The sequence below is a fragment of the Dendropsophus ebraccatus genome, chromosome 12 (assembly GCF_027789765.1).
Source record: "Dendropsophus ebraccatus isolate aDenEbr1 chromosome 12, aDenEbr1.pat, whole genome shotgun sequence".
NCBI lineage: Eukaryota > Metazoa > Chordata > Amphibia > Anura > Hylidae > Dendropsophus > Dendropsophus ebraccatus.
In genome coordinates, this window is record NC_091465.1 from 82,839,281 (window position 1) to 82,860,702 (window position 21,422).

The window sequence follows — 21,422 nt, forward strand, 5'->3', positions numbered from 1 at the left end:
GAACTGACAGTAGATGGCGCTGTCCCATCATCTTACATTGCACTGACAGTAGATGGCGCTGTCCCATCATCTTACATTGCACTGACAGTAGATGGCGCTGTCCCATCATCTTACATTGCACTGACAGTAGATGGCGCTGTCCCATCATCTTACATTGCACTGACAGTAGATGGCGCTGTCCCATCACTGCATCATCTGCACTATTTTTTGAGCAGGAGGAGCTTTTTATGGGCTGCGCAAAATTTTACGTTTGTTGCGTAAAAAATTGATCATTAGACGCAAGTGATACATCTCGCACAATTTATGCTCAAGGCTGGGTCCACAATGTGTTTTTTGCAGTCCATTTTTTCATCCTTTTTTGCAAAACCAAAAATGGATTAAAAAACGGATCAAAACGCATCATTTTTTAGCGTACACAAAAACGCAGTCAACCACATTTTTGTGTACACTAAAAAAAACAGAGGCATTTTGTTCTGTTTTTGATCCATTTTTTATTATGGAAGGCATTTTTTTTTCCATTTTTCTTCAACCATTTTTCATCCTTTTTTTGCAAAAAAATGGATGAAAAAAAAATGGTGTAAACAGCCTAAACAGCTTGGCTAAAAAGCTTCGCTAGGGAAGGATTTTGCGCAAAAACTATAAATTTGCACATGATAAATCTAATGAAAAAAGTAGTTAATAGAAAACCCCGCCTCCTCCCAGTGCAAAGATTAAAAAAAAGGCGCAGGAAGCGGAGACTGATGGAAAATAGTGCAAAACCCTTAATCAATCTTGTGCAGACTTTTATGAAAAAATCTCCTTATTAGCCAAAAATAAAAAATAAAATAGTGCAAACACAATGAGAAATGTCCCTGGTGTGATTAGACCTTTAAGATTTCCATCAGCAGCTTCTCACTTCACTCAGAAGACAAAGCCGAACCCCCAATAAAATGTGGAAAAATTTGGTAATTCTTGTGTCAATCACTCAATGCTGCTGATATCATAGGGGTAAAACATAGCCGGAGGGGGTATGAATTGGCCAAGGCCAGAATATACCTTGGGGTATAATCTAGCCTAGGCCATTTTAACCCCAGGTATAGTCTGAACTGGGGGTATACTCTGGCCTGTTACACCGGGGACCCCCTTTAGCTTACTGTTTCCTGGTGGGAGGTCTTTTCCCAGTCTTGGAGTTTGGAGGGAGAAGATTAGCTGAGTTGGAGTTGTCTGAGAAAGAGAGTATGCAGAGCTTATCCCACAGGTGGGGTATCTGTCACCTGGGATAGCTTGTCTACGCCAGGGGTAACATCCGACACCTAGTCAGGACAATCCATCCAAAGGACTTGTCTGCAGCGGAGCAAAGTGCAAGCAAGCCGACGTACTCCACTGATTCCTGCTCAACCTTCTCAGGGAATTTTGAGAGGTTAGTTTTGCCCGATTGTTCAATCCCGTACTACCAGACCTCCATGGGCTCTTCTGGCAGAGGGCGGTATATCTCTGTTCTAAACCATGAGTACGAGAGTCTTGAAGCAAGTCACTAACTTCCAGTACACAATGCCCCGGCAGAGTTCTGCACTATTAGGCTGCGTTCACACTACGTATATTTCAGTCAGTATATGTATATTTCAGTCAGTATATTTCAGTCAGTATTGCAACCAAAACCAGGAGTGGATTAAAAACACAGAAAGGATCTGTTCACACAATGTTGAAATTGAGTGGATGGCCGCCATTTAATGGCAAATATTTGCTGTTATTTTAGAACAACGGCTGTTATATTGAAATAATGGCCGTTATTTACTGTTAAATGGCGGCCATCCACTCAATTTCAACATTGTGTGAACAGATCCTTTCTGTGTTTTTAATCCACTCCTGGTTTTGGTTGCAATACTGACTGAAATATACGTAGTGTGAACATAGCCTTAGACAGACCCTTAGCCTTTTCCTACACAGGTAACACCAATTACAGATACCTCAAGCACCCGACCTACCCACTCTGTGCTGTCCACTAAAAGAAAGGACTATTTTGTTTTAGGGTCGATTGCCCCTTATAATCCAAAGCATTAGCTGTATTGTATAAGCTGTATTGCACTGAAGATTTTCCTAAGTAAAGTGTTGCTGTCAGTGCAGGACTCAAGTGCTGCCACACACCTGGTTCTACCATTACAAAGCCTAGTGCTAGTATACCTGTGGGGGAGGGCATCACCACTCTCGGCCACCATGACAAGTGCCTAGCCCGCACCCTAACACCTCGCCCACTGCTAACAACACCTAGCACCCCCAGGTTACTGCACCCATACACCTTATACTTTAGTCGGCCAGGTTCAGCCATTGTTATAAGGTGTATGGGGCTCCCCGACCGTCTATCGACAACAGTCAGAGCCCTCTCGCTGCAGCTTACCCCTCCCCATAGAGAACACATGAGCACTGGGCCGTGCTGAACGTTCCTGTGTATGGGGAGGACGGGAGAGATAACTGATGGCCGTGAGTTATTAAAGGTGTCTGGGGACCCTTCTATAGCAGTGGGACAGTCTAGGTAAGGGTCCGATAGCTGGGGGCCCCGTTTTTGTACCTGAGCGTAGGAAGGCAATGACTCAGTAGCTTGGACTTACCTCTTCCGGTCAGGTGACTCTGCGTGCAATGAACGTAAACTTTTTTCACCCTGTGACGTCTTTCCGGATCCGGAGTTATGGATCATACAGCGTCTCCTTATTCTTGATAAAATGCTTTTTTCCCGACTGAGTCGTCTTGCACAGATTCACAACAAGGAGTTAATAATTGGCGACTTAGAAGAACACGTTTGTGGGTCTGACCGCAGCTCTTCCCTGTGAGGTCGCATCTTGTTCTCTGTTTATAGGTGTGTAAGGTGTGCCCGGGACATTGTACATGGCAGGCGGCTTCTTTATCTATACAATGTCTGTAACCTATGACCGCTAGTATATGCCTGGTGTCCATAAGGAGGATGGGAGTGGTATTTCAGTGCAGCTTGGAGTAGTAGTCCCTCTAACAAAGCCTCTTGTATGGTCCAGGTAGCTCTGTGACTGTGTGGACCCTGTATGCCCCCCACTTTGGACTGTGTACCTTCTGTCCTTGGGGGTCTGCACAACAGCCATTGATCCCGGGGGACACTAAGGAGAGGTGTCTGGGCGCTGAAGTACCCCGCTTGGATGTGCAGCTAACAAAACACATAATGAACTTTTTCAGGGATTTTGAGGACTAATATTTTGTCTCTTGTTTTGCATCTATTTCTGTTATTTTAGTTAAAAGGGTAGTTCATTAACCAAAATTTTTCAAATCAACTGGTGCCAGAAAATGCCAGTGCCAGTACTTCCAGTACTTATCAGCTGTTGTATGTCCTGCAGGAAGTTGTGTATTCTCTCCAGTCTGACACAGTGCTCTCTGCTGCCACCTCTGTCCATGTCAGGAACTGTCCAGAGCAGTAGCAAATACCCATAGAAAACCTCTCCTTCGATCAGTCGGGTTTTGTCCCAGGCCGTCAGGCATCTGACAATACACGTAGGCTGCTGAACATCTTGCACATAGTGAAGCAGAGGGGTGCCCCCGTCTTGGTATTGGCGCTTGATGCCGAGAAGGCATTTGACCGGCTTCGCTGGTCGTTTGCCTTCTCGGTACTCGAAAGGATGGGATTTGCTGGCAACATAATATCTGCCATAGCAGCATTATACTCTAATCCTTCGGCAAAAGTGTTTGTAAATGGAGCTTTGTCACAAGATCTCATAATAACTAATGGAAGCAGGCAGGGGTGCCCACTGTCTCCTTTAATCTTTATACTTTCTATGGAGCTAACTGAACACAACATTAAATCTGCACCATCAAATTTGCTGCGGATCTGCTGCAGATCCTGTAGGTGTGAACGCACCCTAAATACGAGATTTCCTGGATTGGTAGGGTGGCCTCCTGTAAAATGTTTCTATTGTCCCGATTCCTATATGTGTTTCGTACTGTCCCAATAGCTCTACCTGCCCGCTTTTTTACTAAGGCCCAAAAAATTATTAATTCCTTTGTTTGGGCAAATAAGAGATCAAGAGTTTTACCACATCTTTCACTTTCCGAATGGAAAGCCAAGGGTCTAACCACCACAGCACAATTCTATGAGGCTGATCTTCTCCGCCCTTATCAAAGTCTGCAGGATGAATTTAATATACCAAAAGAAGACTTCTACAAATTTTTACAAGTAAGACATTTTTTGCAAAAGCTGAGACCTTCAGGAATAAGGGCGGAGAAAACAGTATTTTTATTCTTATTTTCTAACAAAAAAGGCCTGCGTGCTATATATGAGCGACTAAATAACCTGACGTCCTTTACAAAAATGCCGCCCTTGTGTACTTGGGAGCGGGCGCTGGGCCGGCAATTTAGTGACAAAGATTGGCAAGCAGCCTTCTCTGTTATACATAAAACCTTCACATGTAGCCCCCATATAGAATCTGCTATAAAAACCATATTGCAATGGTACTACACACCCACAAAACTGGCACATATCTACCCAGGAACATCAGACAAATGCTGGAGGAATTGTGGCGACCGCGGCGCGCTCTTCCATCTACTTTGGCATTGCCCTGTAGTGAAACCGTATTGGGACTCATGTATCACAATCATTAATAGAGTCCTACAGGTACAGCTGCCCCTGGGGCCCCACATGATCCTTCTTTTCTTGGATACCCACTCTATTCCTCCCACAATCAGACCATTAGCTTGTTTTCTATTCATACACGCAAAAATAGTGTTAGCCAGATACTGGAAAACTTGTAACCTCCCTCCGGAAAATGAGTATATAACAGCAGTAAACTCATCTTTCCATTTTGAAAAGGTTATAGCATATGGCGCTGGCTCCACACAAACTTTTCTACGCAAATGGGGTTTATGGATGGAATCATCATACTGTACACACACACAATGAGCAGCTCACATATGGGCTTTGAGGACATTTACATTATATTATAATATATTATTTTTCTCTCTTTACCTTGTATATTATCTTTACTGACAAACCAGTATACTTTACACCAATTTGCTCAGGAGGTGCTACACCCAATGTCATTCTACCATGCTGAATGTATGTTACCACAATTTTATATCTATATAATATACCGAATGTTATTCCTGTTGTTTCTAAACGTTAACTATACTGTTAGCACTAAAGTCTTCTCTTTTGTAATTTGTTCTTAAAAAACCTAATAAAAACATTGAACCAGAAAACCTCTCCTTCTCTGGACAGTTCCTGACATGGACAGAGGTGGCAGCAGAGAGCACTGTGTCAGACTGGAAAGAATACACCACTTCCTGCAGGACATACAGCAGATGATAGGTAATGGAAGACTGGAGATTTTTTTTTTTAGTAGAAGTATATTACAAACTTTGGCACTTTCTGGCACCAATTTATTTGAAATATTTTTTATTTTTTTTGCTGAACTATCCCTTGAACCTCGATCCTTAGTATAAACCAGGGGTCCCCAAACTATGACCTGCGGGCCACATGCGGCCCCCTGAGGCCATTTATCTGGCCCCTGCCTCTGCACAGCAGCCTTAGACTGAGAGACAGCAAGGAGAAGCCTCCTTTCCCCCGGACAGGTCACTGCAGCCTGGCACCATCATCCGCCCCCTACAGCATCTCCCAGCCAACAAATGCTGACGAGTCCCCACCGACCCCGACCCCCTCCAGATGGAGAGAGCATTGCTGACATCATCCTAATGCCCCCCGGACCACAGACAGATGAGCAGTATGATTCTCCACTCCACCATCTCCTCAGAGACAGTGTAATCCTCCACAGCTACTGCTGTGTGGGTGAGTATATGTAAATGTATGTATCTGTGTGTTAGTGAGTAAGTGTGTGTGTTAGTGCTCATGTGTGGCTGAGGTAGAACTACAACTCACAGCATGATCCTGTTTGGCTGTGGTAGAACTACAGCTCCAAGCATACTCCTGTGTGGCTGTGGTAGAACTACAACTCCCAGCATGCTCCTGTGTCATGCTCCAGCAGCAACAGCTACCCGCGGATCAGATATAGCAGCATATAGTCCGGCCCTCCACCGCTCTAAGGGACAGTGAACTGGCCCCCTGTGTAAAAAGTTTGGGGACCCCTGGTGTAAACTGTCGAGCTGCACTTCTTCCTGTCCCACATAATGATCCTCTCATCTAGTCATGAGTTCACATGTACCTTGTTAGATATCGTATCATCATGGCTTTACTGCAGCAGACTGACCCTGAGGACTCACACAGTCATTGCTCAGATTTGGAACACACAGAAGAATTTAATCACTATAATAAAGTAACATGATAAATACCATTAGCCAATGGCCTTTGCCTGAGAAATGATTTTATTAGCATTCAGATCACTGGAATATATAATGTCCAGAGGTCCCCAATTATTATTTATAGAAGGCCCAAAGAATGAAAGAAGGTTCACAATGATGCAAGAAAAGTTCTTAAATCCGGCATCATCAGATACCAGATTATCCAGCATTGCATTTGTTCAATGGAAAAATGGGTTATCCAGTTAAAGGGGTTATCCAGTATTGCAATTACAGAATTACTTTCTTCTGGAAACAGCACCACTCTTGTCCTCAGGTTGTGTGTGGTATTGCAGCCCAGCTCCATTGAAGGGAATAGGGCAATATTGTAACCTGAGGACTGGTGTGGAGCTGTTTTTTATAGTAATTAGGGCTGTTTTTATAGTATCTAGAGAGGAGTCACTTGGGATGACCTCTTCAGAAAAGGGAAGTGTCCAGGAGGTGGCATCCCCTTCTTAAGGCCCGACTGACATGTCAGAAGGCCATTTTTCTTGGTTCAATTAAATTTAAAGTGGATCTTTCAGTTTTCTATCTAAACCAAGTGTAGGATAGAACGAAAAACAATGAGCTCGGGGATATATAGTTTTCTATGGTTTTATTGGGCGTTTTCAAGTAGAAAGCAGTTCATACAGAAAGCCTGTGAGTCCTGCTGCCCCGCCCACACAACATGATTGACAGAGGTTGGGAGGAAGCCAGACTCACAGGCTCTCTCTATGAATTACTCTATACATAAAAATACTCAAATGAAATCATAGAAAACTATATATCCCCGAACTCACTGTATCCTCCTCTATCTTGTGCTGCCTTCATGTAGAAGATTAACAGATCCACTTTAAGTCTAGGTGTCGTACTTAAATAAAATCCCATGAAAATGGTTACAATGTATGATTTTAGGAATCGCCTAATTGGTTACCTCTTTAGGACTACAGGAACTAGTGATGTATCGTGATGGGCTTCAGATCATAGCATAGAGTGACCATACAAATACAAGAACTATATTGGTGATCGGAACCGGATGACATTCCCCTTTATTTGCATGTAATAGGTACACGGCACAAGAAGATGTATATACCGTATAAGCCCTGTATCCCTAAATGTGGCATTCGGTTGATGTATTGTCTTCCATGTTGGTTTGTTCATTCTTGGAGTGGTTCATTGAGCTACATCTAGATACTTAAAGGGCTAATACACCCAAAAATGATCATGGTTGATGGGTTTGGAGGACCAGAGTAGGACACCTTGATGGGTTTGGAGGACCAGAGTAGGACACCTTGGATGTCTTCTGATCAGGAACATGACCGGTTTCCCATCATGTAACATCAGAAGTGATGGAGTCTGGAGACTTTTTGGACTTTTTGCCTGACACAATGGTGGAACATAGAGGGATAGTTTTGTTCCATCTAAATAATAGAGCTGATAGACAGAGAGGAGTGCAAGCGAGGGAAGCGGAGCCGAGGCTCTTGACGTGGAGGCCTAGCAGTCTTCCTCGTCGATCTGGCACATGTAGTGTCGTCCTGAGGGCAGACAGATAAAATCTTCGTCGCAGCCCTTGTCTTCACACTGCATTTTCCCCTGGTACTTACAGGAACATTTTTCGCCACATTTTTCATCTGTCCATATGGTTTGTCCATGTTGTAGGAAAGTATCTGAAGATGGAAGATAAGCATGAAGATAAAACACGATCCCTATAAACTCCATATTTATGTCGAGGTTAGTTCCAATGGAGATATTGGTACATGTTAGATCAGACTGGTTACTAAGGAAGATGTTTGGCCTATATAAGTCCATAGCAACCAGTCTGTCTCATACCCAAGTTGCTCATACCCAATAGATACTGAGGGGAAATTTATCAAACATGGTGTAAAGTAAAACTGGCTCGGGTGCCCCTAGCAACCAATCAGATCCCACCTTTCATTCCTCACAAACTCTTTGGTAAATGAAAGGTGGAATCTGATTGGTTGCTAGGGGCAACTGAGCCAGTTTCACTTTACACCATGTCTGATAAATCTCCCCCACTGTGTCTACTTTTACAATTGAGCAGGGATGTGTTATGGTGGCACCAATACAATTCTGAGTCAAGAGTGGTGCTCAAGTGAGGAAAATCCATTGGAATCCATTAGTCTGAACCTTCACAGATCAAACACTGGTGGAATACCCTATCAGTCGGTCACTGCCATAGTCTTATGGAGACACAGTATACGCTGGACCGCCATTGTATACAATCTCCTCCTTAATGAAGTTGTGCCAGTGAGGAGGAATAAGGGATTCTGGACTCCCATACTTGAAGGACGTCAATAAACACAATACATACCGAGGTGAAAACAGCCACCGGGAGCCTTCAATCTTACATCATCCACTTCGAACATCCAGCGTCCAGGTTTGCCGACATTGCTGATAGACTTAAGGGTCATAACGTGATCGGTTCTGGAGTTGGGCATGTTGAAGTAGACCTTGCCTGTGTTGAACCCGGCCTACGTGAATAAAAAAATTACCCCAATCTATAGTTACTCATACATCATATAGAAACAAGTCATGGTTTCAGCATAACTCCATATTGTAGCAAGTAATGGTCTTTATGACCCCAATTTTTCCACCCAACCAAATAAACTTCAGGTTCACCTAATGTGATGTCTCCTTAAGAGACATCATCTAACCCTTAAACTCTACCTATGAGGGAAGGACTTGATGTTTGACGGGAGAACAAAGTTTCTTATCTGTCCCCGACCTTTACAGAAGCAAATTCAATAGACATACCTGGGCAGCGTATCCTCCAAGACCGGTCAAAGGGTCTCCTCCGCTCGCTGTGCCGGTTGTCCACTGGATATCATGGTAGTTAAATATAACGATAGATCGATGGTGGTCAGCGACAAGGACGCACTGAAAGGTGTTTGTCTGACAAAGAGGATTAGAGAAGATTAGTTAGTCCCTTAAAGGGATTGTGTCATCAGAAAACAAAGTGTTTTTTAAATGAAGCATTTGTGTTGAACATATTTTTTAAGAATTTTTGATAATATTTCTTCTAATTTTCCATGTTATATTATACTATATTAAATAAAAAAAAATTACAACCAGGAAATAGAAAGAGATAAGAAAAATTTATTGTCTGATTTTTTTTTTTTTTATTACTGCTCTGAACTGTGATATAGGCGTGGCTAGGGAACTTCTGTGCAGTTTAGTGTCCAGGCCTCTATGACACTTCAGATTGGTAATAAAAACCTTTTTTTTTTTTTTAAGGTGATTGCAGCCTCGGACAGCTACAATAAAGGTCTAGTAAGGCTCACTGCTTACACAGCTATGTAGAATGTCTCTTTAGCTCGCTCTTTTCCTTTAAGTAACAATTATGGACGCCATCAGACAACTTTGATGAAAAAAGTAGCAGAGGGTTTGCATATTTTAGAGGGGTGGGGAGGAGGGTTATCAGGTACAGAAGGGCTTGCGGCAGTGCTCACTGTGTGCTGCTATTTCTTTGTATTTAGGGGCCTTTGCTAATGAGGCCTGTGGGCTGGGACTGATGGGACATGTGGGCTGGAACTGATGGGATCTCTTGGCCGGGGCTGATAGGGCCTGTGGGTATCTGTGGGCCGGGGCTGATTGGATTTTTGGGCTTGGGGTGATGGGGCCCATGGGCTGAGTTAAGGGGATCTGTGGGGCTGGGGATGATGGGACCTGTGGACTGCGGCTGAGGAGATCTGTGGGAATCTGTGGGCCGGGGCTGATGTGGCCTGTGGGCTGCGGCTGAGAGAATCTGTGGGCCAAGGATGATGGGATTTGCGGGCCAGGACTGACGGAATCTGTGGGCTGGGCTGAGGGGATCTGTGGGCCGGGGATGATGGGACCTGTAGGATGCGGCTGAGGGGATCCGTGGGCCAGGGCTGAGGGGGTCTGTGGGCCAGGGCTGAGGGGATCTGTGTGCCAGGGCTGAGGGGATCTGTGGGCCGGGCTGAAGGGATCTGTGGGCCGGGCTGAGGGGATCTGTGGGCCGGGCTGAGGGGATCTGTGGGCCGGGCTGAGGGGATCTGTGGGCCGGGGCTGATGGAACCTGTGGACTGCAGCTGAGGGGACCTGTGGGCTGGGCTGAGGAGATCTGTGGGCCAGGGATGATGGGAACTGTGGGATGCGGCTGAGGGGATCTGTGGGCCGGGGCTGATGGGATCTGCGGGCCAGGACTGACGGGATCTGTGGGCTGGGCTGAGGGGATCTGTGGGCCGGGGATGATGGGACCTGTGGGCTGGGCTGAGAGGATCTGTGGGCCTGGGGCTGATGGGAACTGTGGGATGCGGCTGAGGGGATCTGTGGGCCTGGGGCTGATGGGAACTGTGGGATGCGGCTGAGGGGATCTGTGGGCCTGGGGCTGATGGGATCTGCAGGCTGGGGCTGATGGGATCTGCAGGCTGGGGCTGATGGGGCATGTGGGCCGGGCTGAGGGGATCTGTGGGCTGCAGCTGAGGGGACCTGTGGGCCAGGGCTGATGGGATCTGCAGGCTGGGGCTGATGGGATCTGCAGGCTGGGGCTGATGGGGCATGTGGGCCGGGCTGAGGGGATCTGTGGGCTGCAGCTGAGGGGACCTGTGGGCCAGGGCTGATGGGGCATGTGGGCCGGGCTGAGGGGATCTGTGGGCTGCAGCTGAGGGGACCTGTGGGCCAGGGCTGATGGGGCATGTGGGCCGGGCTGAGGGGATCTGTGGGCTGCAGCTGAGGGGACCTGTGGGCCGGGCTGATGGGGCCTGTGGGCCAGGGCCACTTTCTAGTCCCATGTCCAGCCCTGGCAAACATTAATCTTTTCACCTTCACATTTTAGTTATTTACTATTTTCTCTGGAAGCTTCGGAAGCCTAAACAAGCGTTCTACCTATGAGGAGAAGAATGTCCCCCCCCAAGGGGCAGAGCATATTCACCTTATCACTTTCAGATCCGTGAAAAGCGACGTTGTCCCAAGTGGCCACAAAGGCCCATTGTGCATTAAAGCTTAAACCTTCAAACGATTCGTTTATGTCCTGGGAAAGTTGATCCAGAAAGTCCTTCTCTGTGGTCTGCCGATAATATATGTGCCCACCTATTTCATTGTCGCAATCTGCCCATAAGGGACAGATCATGCAGTATTCAGCGATGGGAAACGCGTCGGGAGTGTAAGCCGTCACTGGGGATTTAAATGAGATCGCCCCATTGTTGTTCACCTGAAGAAGATGGAGGAAAGGGAAGTTAGCAACGAGATAACAATGAGCCCATAAATAGTGTCATCTGGAGAGTGCCCCATAACAGTGCCAACCAGAGTATTCCCTGAATACTACCATCCAGAGAGTGCCCCATAACAGTGCCAGCCAAACAGTATACCCTGAATACTGCCATCAAGAGTGCCCCATCACAGTGTCAGACAGAGAGGATACCCTGAATACTGCCATTTAAAGTGCCCCTTAACAGTGCCAGTCAAAGAGTATACCCAGAATACTGCCATCCAGAGAGTGCTCCACAACAGTGCAAGATATAGTACACAAGTATCCCCACCCAAGATAGTGCCTCACCCCAGTACCAGCCAACATACACCTTAGGAATGACATGCTTGTGTCACAGACTTACATAAAGGTTCCTGTGAATTTCACCAAAGTATGTGAATGAGTGTGTCAGGGCGATGCTGTCCGTCCCGCCATCATCTTCAGTCTCTGTGAGCAGGTCATTGTAAGCTGGTCCATATTTATACATGAGTGATCCTGCAAGAAAGACAGAGAGGTGACAACTCCAGATCAACCCCAACACCAAAGTCTTGTATCTCAGTCAAGGAGCTTCCATCGCTTCCCACCCCACATAGCTTATCATCCCACATCTCCTCCCATCCCACATCTCTTGTATCCCACATTACTTCCCATCCCACATCTCCTCCCATCCCACTTCTCTTCTATCCCACATCGCTTCCCATCCCACATCTCTTCCCATCACACATCTCTTCTATCCCACATCTCTTCCCACCCCAAATCTCTTCTATCCCACATCTCTCCCCATCCCACATCTCTTCCCACCCCACATCTCTTCTATCCCACATCTCTTCTATCCCACATCTCTTCTATCCCACATCTCTTCCCATCCCACATCTCTTCTATCCCACATCTCTTCCCACCCCAAATCTCTTCTATCCCACATCTCTTCCCACCCCACATCTCTTCTATCCCACATCTCTTCTATCCCACATCTCTTCTATCCCACATCTCTTCTATCCCACATCTATTCCCACCCCACATCTGTTCCCACCCCACATCTCTTCTATCCCACATCTCTCCCCATCCCACATCTCTTCCCACCCCAAATCTCTTCTATCCCACATCTCTTCCCACCCCACATCTCCTCCCATCCCACATCTCTTCTATCCCACATCTCTTCTATCCCACATCTCTTCCCACCCCACATCTCTTCCCATCCCACATCTCTTCTATCCCACATCTCTTCCCATCCCACATCTCTTCTATCCCACATCTCTTCCCATCCCACATCTCTTCCCATCCCACATCTCTTCTATCCCACATCTCTTCCCATCCCACATCTCTTCCCACCCCACTTCTCTTCTATCCCACATCTCTTCCCATCCCACATCTCTTCTATCCCACATCTCTTCTATCCCACATCTCTTCTATCCCACATCTCTTCTATCCCACATCTCTTCTATCCCACATCTCTTCTATCCCACATCTCTTCTATCCCACATCTCTTCTATCCCACATCTCTTCCCACCCCACATCTCTTCCCATCCCACATCTCTTCTATCCCACATCTCTTCCCATCCCACATCTCTTCTATCCCACATCTCTTCCCATCCCACATCTCTTCCCATCCCACATCTCTTCTATCCCACATCTCTCCCCATCCCACATCTCTTCTATCCCACATCTCTTCTATCCCACATCTCTTCTATCCCACATCTCTTCCCACCCCACATCTCTTCCCATCCCACATCTCTTCTATCCCACATCTCTTCTATCCCACATCTCTTCTATCCCACATCTCTTCCCACCCCACATCTCTTCTATCCCACATCTCTCCCCATCCCACATCTCTTCCATCCCACATCTCTTCCCATCCCACATCTCTTCTATCCCACATCTCTTCCCATCCCACATCTCTTCTATCCCACATCTCTTCCCATCCCACATCTCTTCTATCCTACATCTCTTCCCATCCCACATCTCTTCTATCCCACATCTCTTCTATCCCACATCTCTTCTATCCCACATCTCTCCCCATCCCACATCTCTTCCCATCCCCCATCGCTTCCCATCCCACATCTCTTCTATCCTACATCTCTTCCCATCCCACATCTCTTCCCATCCCACATCTCTTCCCATCCCACATCTCTTCTATCCTACATCTCTTCCCATCCCACATCGCTTCCCATCCTATATCTCTTCCCATCCCACATCTCTTCCCATCCCACATCTCTTCCCATCCCATATCTCTTCCCATCCCACATCTCTTTTATCCCACATCTCTTCTATCCCACATCTCTTCCCATCCCACATCTCTTCTATCCCACATCTCTCCCCATCCCACATCTCTTCTATCCCACATCTCTTCCCACCCCACATCTCTTCCCATCCCACATCTCTCCCCATCCCACATCTCTTCCCACCCCACATCTCTTTCCATCCCACATCTCTTCCCATCCCACATCTCTTCTATCCCACATCTCTTCTATCCCACATCTCTTCTATCCCACATCTCTTCCCATCCCACATCTCTTCCCATCCCACATCTCTTCCCATCCCACATCTCTTCTATCCCACATCTCTTCCCATCCCACATCTCTTCTATCCCACACCTCTTCTATCCCACATCTCTTCTATCCCACATCTCTTCTCAGGGTTTCCCTCCAGCTTCTATTACTGGATCTCCAGCCTGGATATCAGGTGAACCGCAGCGTCCATGTCACCAAGGTTTAGTTGATGTCTGTAGTGGATTTCATAAGTATGGCACTAGAGGGCGCTGTTCTTGCTCTATTTTTATTCATAACAGTCACAGGCGTCATTATTTTTACGTAAACAAACCGGATATCCCCCCTCCCCTGATGATTGTCTATAGGTTGCAGCTACTTACAGTACCTGGGTGTTTATATGCCAGGTTTCCAATGCTTGATGACAGAACAGATGGCAGAGCTGCAAAACAAGAGCAGGGAATTCATGGGGTTACTGTTAATAAAAATATAAACGTTTGACGTGTTGCACAGTTTTCATCGGTTAGGATTTCAGTTCTGGGACTCTGTATGATCGCTACATGAGGCTGGAGGAAGCACACGGCTCTGCGCTTCACTCCATGACTCACAGCTTATTCAGACCTGTGACAGGAGATGGGCTCTATATAGAGGCCTTATGCACACGTTCAGCAATTTTTTCTGGTCCTGAAACAACCCACTAAAATTTACGGATTGGACATCCGTATTGCATGCGTATTTCCGTAAATCCATTTTTTACTACTCCAATGCTTTTTAATGCACTTCATCCGTATTTTTTTACGGAAATACGGATACCAACATGTAACAATCCATAAACAGGAGGATCCGTAGAAAAATCAGGGTCCGCACCGGGTCCGTACTAGGACATGTCCTTTTTTTTTTCAGGATTGATTTTCATCCATTTCTGCTACTGATAGTATGAATAGCTCAACAGACATCAATGTGCACTAACTCGGATCCGTAAATTACAGAACGTGTGCATTAGGCCTTACAATGCAACAAATCAGATCGAGCATAGAGTGAAGCCCACAGCCACAGACTTCTCCCAGCTATATCTACCAATTGGTGGGGGTCTCGGCACTGACATGACTGTGCCAAAAGCTACTTTATATTACATCTTCAGTGCTGAGAAGCCCTACTATATGTGACTGTACTGATATATCCTCCAGAGACATTACATCCTATGTGACTGTACTGATATATCCTCCAGAGACATTACATCCTATGTGACTGTACTGATATATCCTCCAGTACTGATATAACCTATAGGGACATTACATCATATGTGACTGATATAACCTCCAGAGATGACATCATATGTGACTCATATAACCTCCAGAGATGACATCATATGTGATTTTAAGTTAGATCCAGTGATATTATATACCAGATACATGAGATACTGTTACTGTCCATTCACTTACCCAGGAGCAGGACCATTACACATTTCCAGGTCTCCATGTTAGTATCTGTTTCCCCTATGAAACATAAGAGGATGATGGGGGTTGTTGCACAATGATCAGAACAGGTATAATTATTATGGTGCAGAAATTGGTTCTAGAACACTGGAGCGTTGTATTATAATCCTATAATATACAGTAAGACCATCCCAGACACATAATATTACATTGATTCCACATGAAGAACATTTATCTAAGCCAATGAAGGGTGATACTGCCTGCTGAGCTAGTGTATCCAAGCCTAGGTGATACTGTCTACTGTGCTGTGTCTCCTATGTTTTAGTGTCTGCTGAGTTTCTCTGTGTCTGTATACCTGCTGTATCTAAGCTTATTATGTGGGATACTGTCTGCTGAGCTGCTGTATCTATTCCTATAATGTATGATGCTGTCTTTCTCTGAGTTGTTCATAGGCCTATCTTACTTGATAATGTCTAATGAGCTGCTGTATCTAAGCCGCTCATGTGTGATACAGTCTACTCTCCGCATGTCAATTCACTAAGCGGAGAGGCTCGCGAGCCCTCCCATTCAAACTCATTGAAGGCAGGATTCGCGCAGAGTCTGAGCAGGTTGTTTCCGCACTGAGTCTTAGCGTCGTTTCCGTAGTGTGAACGGGGCCTTAGTGATCCAAACAATGAAAACTGCAGTTCAATGTTTTCAAATGTAAAATAATGCATTTGGGGGGGGGGGAATCAAAGTATCATATCGGCAGTTCTGTGTTGGCAAAGACTTCAGAGGAGAAGGATGTAGGGGTAGTGATATCTGATATCTGACAGCCTTAAAATGAGTCACCAGTGCAACCAGGCAGTGGGGAAAGCTAATCGTAAGCTAGGCTGTATATATATATATATATATATATATATATATATATATATATATATATAATGATATGTAAGATGCATTTCAATATTCATACTTTATTGACATATTATCCAAATGACATTACAAAACACCCATTAAAAACATCTTAGGGGGCATATATATATATATATATATACGTGTGTTTGTGTATATATATATATATATATATATATATGCAAAAAAGGGGTCCGTGGAGCCTCAGTTACGAGTCTCAAAACACGGGAATAGCCAGATATCCCTCCCTCCAGAGAAGGAAGCCCATTGCCAAGGGGTGCCTCCTAGTGGGGAGAGCACCAAACAACCCTGATACGTAGTCCCTCAGGTCCTCACTCTGTTGCGAGCTTTAGGACCTAAATAGGGAAACACCAGGGTGGCCCCTGTGAGTCAAAGTCTAACTCTGTGGCGAGTATAACGACATAAGACAAGGGTTACCAAGGCTAGGCATCCATCCACAGACTGCAGTTTCGGGGTATTTGCCCCTCGTCAGTGTGGAGCAGGATTCTGGCTACTGGGGCAATGATAAATAGACCAACAAAACACAACAATCACTGAGCTCAGGGAGAACAGTGAAAAATTCCAATGGAGTACTCATTTATGAGTCTCCATTGATTGTCCCATACAAAATTTAAATATGCAAAAAAGGGGTCCGTGGAGCCTCAGTTACGAGTCTCAAAACACGGGAATAGCCAGATATCCCTCTCTCCAGAGAAGGAAGCCAATTGCCAAGGGGTGCCTCCTAGTGGGGAGAGCACCAAACCCTGATACGTAGTCCCTCAGGTCCTCACTCTGTTGCGAGCTTTAGGACCTAAATAGGGAAAAACCAGGGTGGCCCCTGTGAGTCAAAGTCTAACTCTGTGGCGAGCATAACGACAATGGGCTTCCTTCTCTGGAGAGAGGGATATCTGGCTATTCCCGTGTTTTGAGACTTGTAACTGAGGCTCCACGGACCCCTTTTTTGCATATTTAAATTTTGTATGGGACAATCAATGGAGACTCGTAAATGAGTACTCCATTGGAATTTTTCACTGTTCTCCCTGAGCTCAGTGATTGTTGTGTTTTGTTGGTATATATATATATATATATATATATATATATATATATATATATACAGTGGTGCCTTGGATTACGAGCATAATTCGTTCTGGGACTTTGCTTGTAATCCAAATCCACTCTTAAACCAAAGCAAATTTTCCCATAAGAAATCACTGATATGCAGACAATTGGTTCCACTCCCCAAAAATAATGATTTTATATTTTGAATAACATGTAAGACAAATGAAACAAACATTTATAAACAGCTGAATATGTGATTTTATAGGTTACTGACAGAGACTGCAGGGAGCATGAAGGACCGAGCAGTACAGATGTGGGCACATACATGCAGCACTCTGTCCGGGGAGAGAGAGGTTACATCTATGAAGAGATTACCTCCACAGTTCTGTCCACTGATGTAAGCCCCAGCCTGAAGTGGATCTGCTATAATTTGGAAGGCAAGGGAGACTTCCTGGGTCAGAGTACAGGGCTGTAGACCCCACTATATAGACCATGTCCCTCCCCAACTCACGCTCCCACCTAGTACAGGGAGCTCTTAAACCAAAACAATGCTCTAAAACCAAGTCACAATTTTGAAAAACTGTGAGCTCCTAAACCAAAACGCTCTTAAACCAAGTTACTCTTAAACCAAGGTACCACTGTATATATATTAGTCTGTATATATATAATGGTATGCTGGGCTGTATATATATATATAATGATATGCTGGGCTATATATATATACATATATATATATATATATATATATATATATATCATGGTATGCTGGGCTGTATATATATATATATATATATATATATAATAGTATGCTGGGCTGTGTATATATAATGGTATGCTGGGCTGTGTATATAATAGTATGCTAGGCTGTATATATATATATATATATATATATATATATATATATATATATATATATTGGTATGCTGGGCTGTGTATATATAATGGTATGCTGGGCTGTATATATATAATGGTATGCTGGGCTGTATATATATAATGGTATGCTGGGCTGTATATATAATGGTATGCTGGGCTGTATATATAATGGTATGCTGGGCTGTATATATATAATGGTATGCTGGGCTGTATATATATATAATGGTATGCTGGGCTTTATATATATAATGGTATGCTGGGCTGTATATATATATATATAATGGTATGCTGGGCTGTATATATATATAATGGTATGCTGGGCTGTATATACATAATGGTATGCTGGGCTGTATATATATAATGGTATGCTGGGCTGTATATATATAATGGTATGCTGGGCTGTATATATATATATATATATATAATGGTATGCTGGGCTGTATATATATAATGGTATGCTGGGCTGTATATATAATGGTATGCTGGGCTGTATATATATAATGGTATGCTGGGCTGTATATATAATGGTATGCTGGGCTGTATATATATAATGATATGCTGGAATGTATATATATATATAATGATATGCTGGGCTGTATAGCTAGAGATATAACCAGCAGGAAGAGGTAGATTGTGATCCCGCTGTATATAGCTCTAGTGACATCACATCTGGAATACTGTGTCCAGTTCTGGAGAAATCACCTACAGAAAGATACTGATAACATAGAACGGCTACAAAATGGTGGAGGGTGTCAGGCATAAAACATATCAGGAAAGATATAAGGATTTGAATCCGTATAGTCTGGAGGAAAGAAGACAAAGGGGGGAGGTTCAAGAGGAAAGTATTTAGAATTAAAAACAAAAACAAAAAAACACATAAGCACAAGAGACATGGTGAGAGGTTAGCTGCGGGAAAGGTCAGGCACAAGAAAATATTACTTTACTAAAAAAGTAGTAGATGCTTGGAACAAACTTCCAGCAGATGTGGTTGGTAAATCCACAAGAACAGAACGTAAACCTGCCTGGGATATACATATATCTATCCTAAGATAATAAGAAAGGACATAATATAAGGGCGGACTAGTTGGAGCAGAAGGGCTTCTCTGCTGACTATCTTCTATGTTTCACGTTTCTATGTAATAATTTCCTTCATAGATAAAAGACGGCCGGGAATCCATAAAACAGTCTATCTATATCCACCATAAATGCTCTGCAACATCTCGGTGCAAAGATGATCTAAAAATCTCCATAAGTGATAGAAACAGAAGCCAAAGGGTCAAGGATGATGAGGCATAATAAACAATAGGAAAAAAAAACAATAAACATTAGGAATAAACAATGTAACAATGTCTCTTCTGTTTGTAAACAAGAATAATAATAATATTATTACATCTCACATATAACATAGAAACCTAACATCCAGCACATTGTACAGCTGCCATCTGCCGGCCATGTCTGGGGAAACCCTCCACTTCATGAGTGACATTATATCTGCTTCTCCAGTCACATCCAAAGCTGCAGCAAGACTCTGCTGGTTTCCATAGGGCAGTGCACCATGAGAGCTCAGATTAGTTGCAAGCATCAAATATCTCAGCACACACCAGCGTGTTAATGGGGGAGATTTATCAAACTGGTGTAAAGTAGACTTGTCTTTGTCGCCCCTAGCAACCAATCAGATTCCACCTTTCATTTTTCAAAGAATCTTTGAGGAATGAAAAGTGGAATCTGATTGGTTGCTAGGGGCGACTAAGACAAGTCTACTTTACACCAGTTTGATGAATCTTCCCCAATGTGTTTGTAAAGTTGCAGATGTAGCAGAGCTGAAATCATAATGCTACTCTTCAAGGGTGCATCTTTGGTCCCTATCTATCCTTATAGAGTAGTAGTCACAGTACCAAATACTCACAACAGTATAGACCAAAGTAGAAGAGCCAATGGCCCACTATGAGCATACTTACAACCCTGGGTCAGATACAACAGATGTTGTAGGTTAACAGAAAATGTGCAAATAGACAAACTCAGCTCTGCTTCATCTGTAAATATTAGGATGATCTGAAATATTCCCCGGTGTAACCTGTATGATAACATATGTATCTGCATTACTGATACCCTAACAGTGCTGCCCCCTACACGTAGCTGCTCTTACCTCCTCCTGTGCCTCTGTGCTGTACAGTGAAGGGCAGCGCCTAGAGATGGCACACACCTTATAACTGCGGAGCTGGGGGAGTAGCTTACAGGTCAGCACACTGTCTCCTCAGCAGCTGCTTCTAGAACACCTTACACTGCATCTGTGCAAACAAGAAAGTTTTGAAGTAGAAATTGGAATTTCTAAAAACTTCACCCAAAAGTACATTTTGTTTTCCTTTAAAAAAGTATAAAGAAATATTCCTAGAAGTCTGACCCCTAAATAGAAGTGACATATATATATATATATATATATATATATATATATATATATATATATATATGTGATAGATGAGAAAGACAGAGATAACACCACTATACAGTGTTCCTATTATAAGGATGTAGTGTTAATTTGACAGATTCCAGCGCTATAGCATGCTTAAATAATACTGCCACATAGTATCCAGCACAAGACTATATCAAGGTCAGTAACAGCCCTGTGTAGACCCCAAATTAAATCACTACTATATATATAAATATATAGCATAGACTGCTTTACACTAACCAAATAACAATGTTATAGAGCGCCTAAATAATACCGCCAGTGAGCAGTGCTACAGTATTTATTCCACTACCATTGACCTGTATGTACGTGCCTCAGAGGTGAGACATGTAAAATCTGTGTATTTTAGAAGCTTTTCTTCCCTAAAAAGTATTTTATTGATTCTTTGGTTATCAATAATTAGAGTCCGACTGATTATGATTATGTATGTATTATGTAGTTTTGTCTAGTGATCGGCGTTACTGGGGCTCATCATGTGACCAGCATTACCAGGCTTCATCATGTGATCGGCATTACCAGGCTCCATCATGTGATCGGCAATAACGGGCGTCATCATGTGATCGGCAATAACGGGTGTCATCATGTGATCAGCATTACCAGGCTTCATCATGTCATCGGCATTACCAGGCTTCATCTTGGGATAAGCATTACCAGGCTTCATCATGTGATCAGCATTACCAGGCTTCATCATGTGATCAGCATTACCAGGCTTCATCATG

General features: G+C 44.1%; 1 protein-coding gene across 1 annotated transcript; it reads right to left on the reverse strand.

Moving 5' to 3' along the window:
- Window positions 1-7,284: 7,284 nt before the first annotated feature.
- On the reverse strand, window positions 7,285-20,265 carry LOC138769176 (alpha-tectorin-like). Its single transcript, XM_069947449.1, has 8 exons — window positions 20,195-20,265; window positions 15,417-15,470; window positions 14,363-14,416; window positions 11,856-11,986; window positions 11,177-11,455; window positions 9,037-9,174; window positions 8,594-8,753; window positions 7,285-7,928 (listed from the first exon to the last, which is right to left on the reverse strand). The coding sequence occupies exons 2-8, from the start codon at window positions 15,451-15,453 to the stop codon at window positions 7,756-7,758; spliced, it is 972 nt and encodes a 323-aa protein (XP_069803550.1). The 5' UTR covers window positions 15,454-15,470; window positions 20,195-20,265; the 3' UTR covers window positions 7,285-7,755.
- Between the last annotated feature and the right edge of the window lie 1,157 nt (window positions 20,266-21,422).

Bases quoted from the DNA above. Each gene is read 5' to 3' on its own strand.
- LOC138769176 (XM_069947449.1), bottom strand. From the start codon at position 15,453: ATGGAGACCTGGAAATGTGTAATGGTCCTGCTCCTGG. The intron at 11,456-11,855 runs GTAAGTCTGTGA...CATCTTCTTCAG, and splicing joins AAATTCACAGGAACCTTTAT to GTGAACAACAATGGGGCGAT. The intron at 8,754-9,036 runs GTATGTCTATTG...TTATTCACGTAG, and splicing joins TTGGAGGATACGCTGCCCAG to GCCGGGTTCAACACAGGCAA.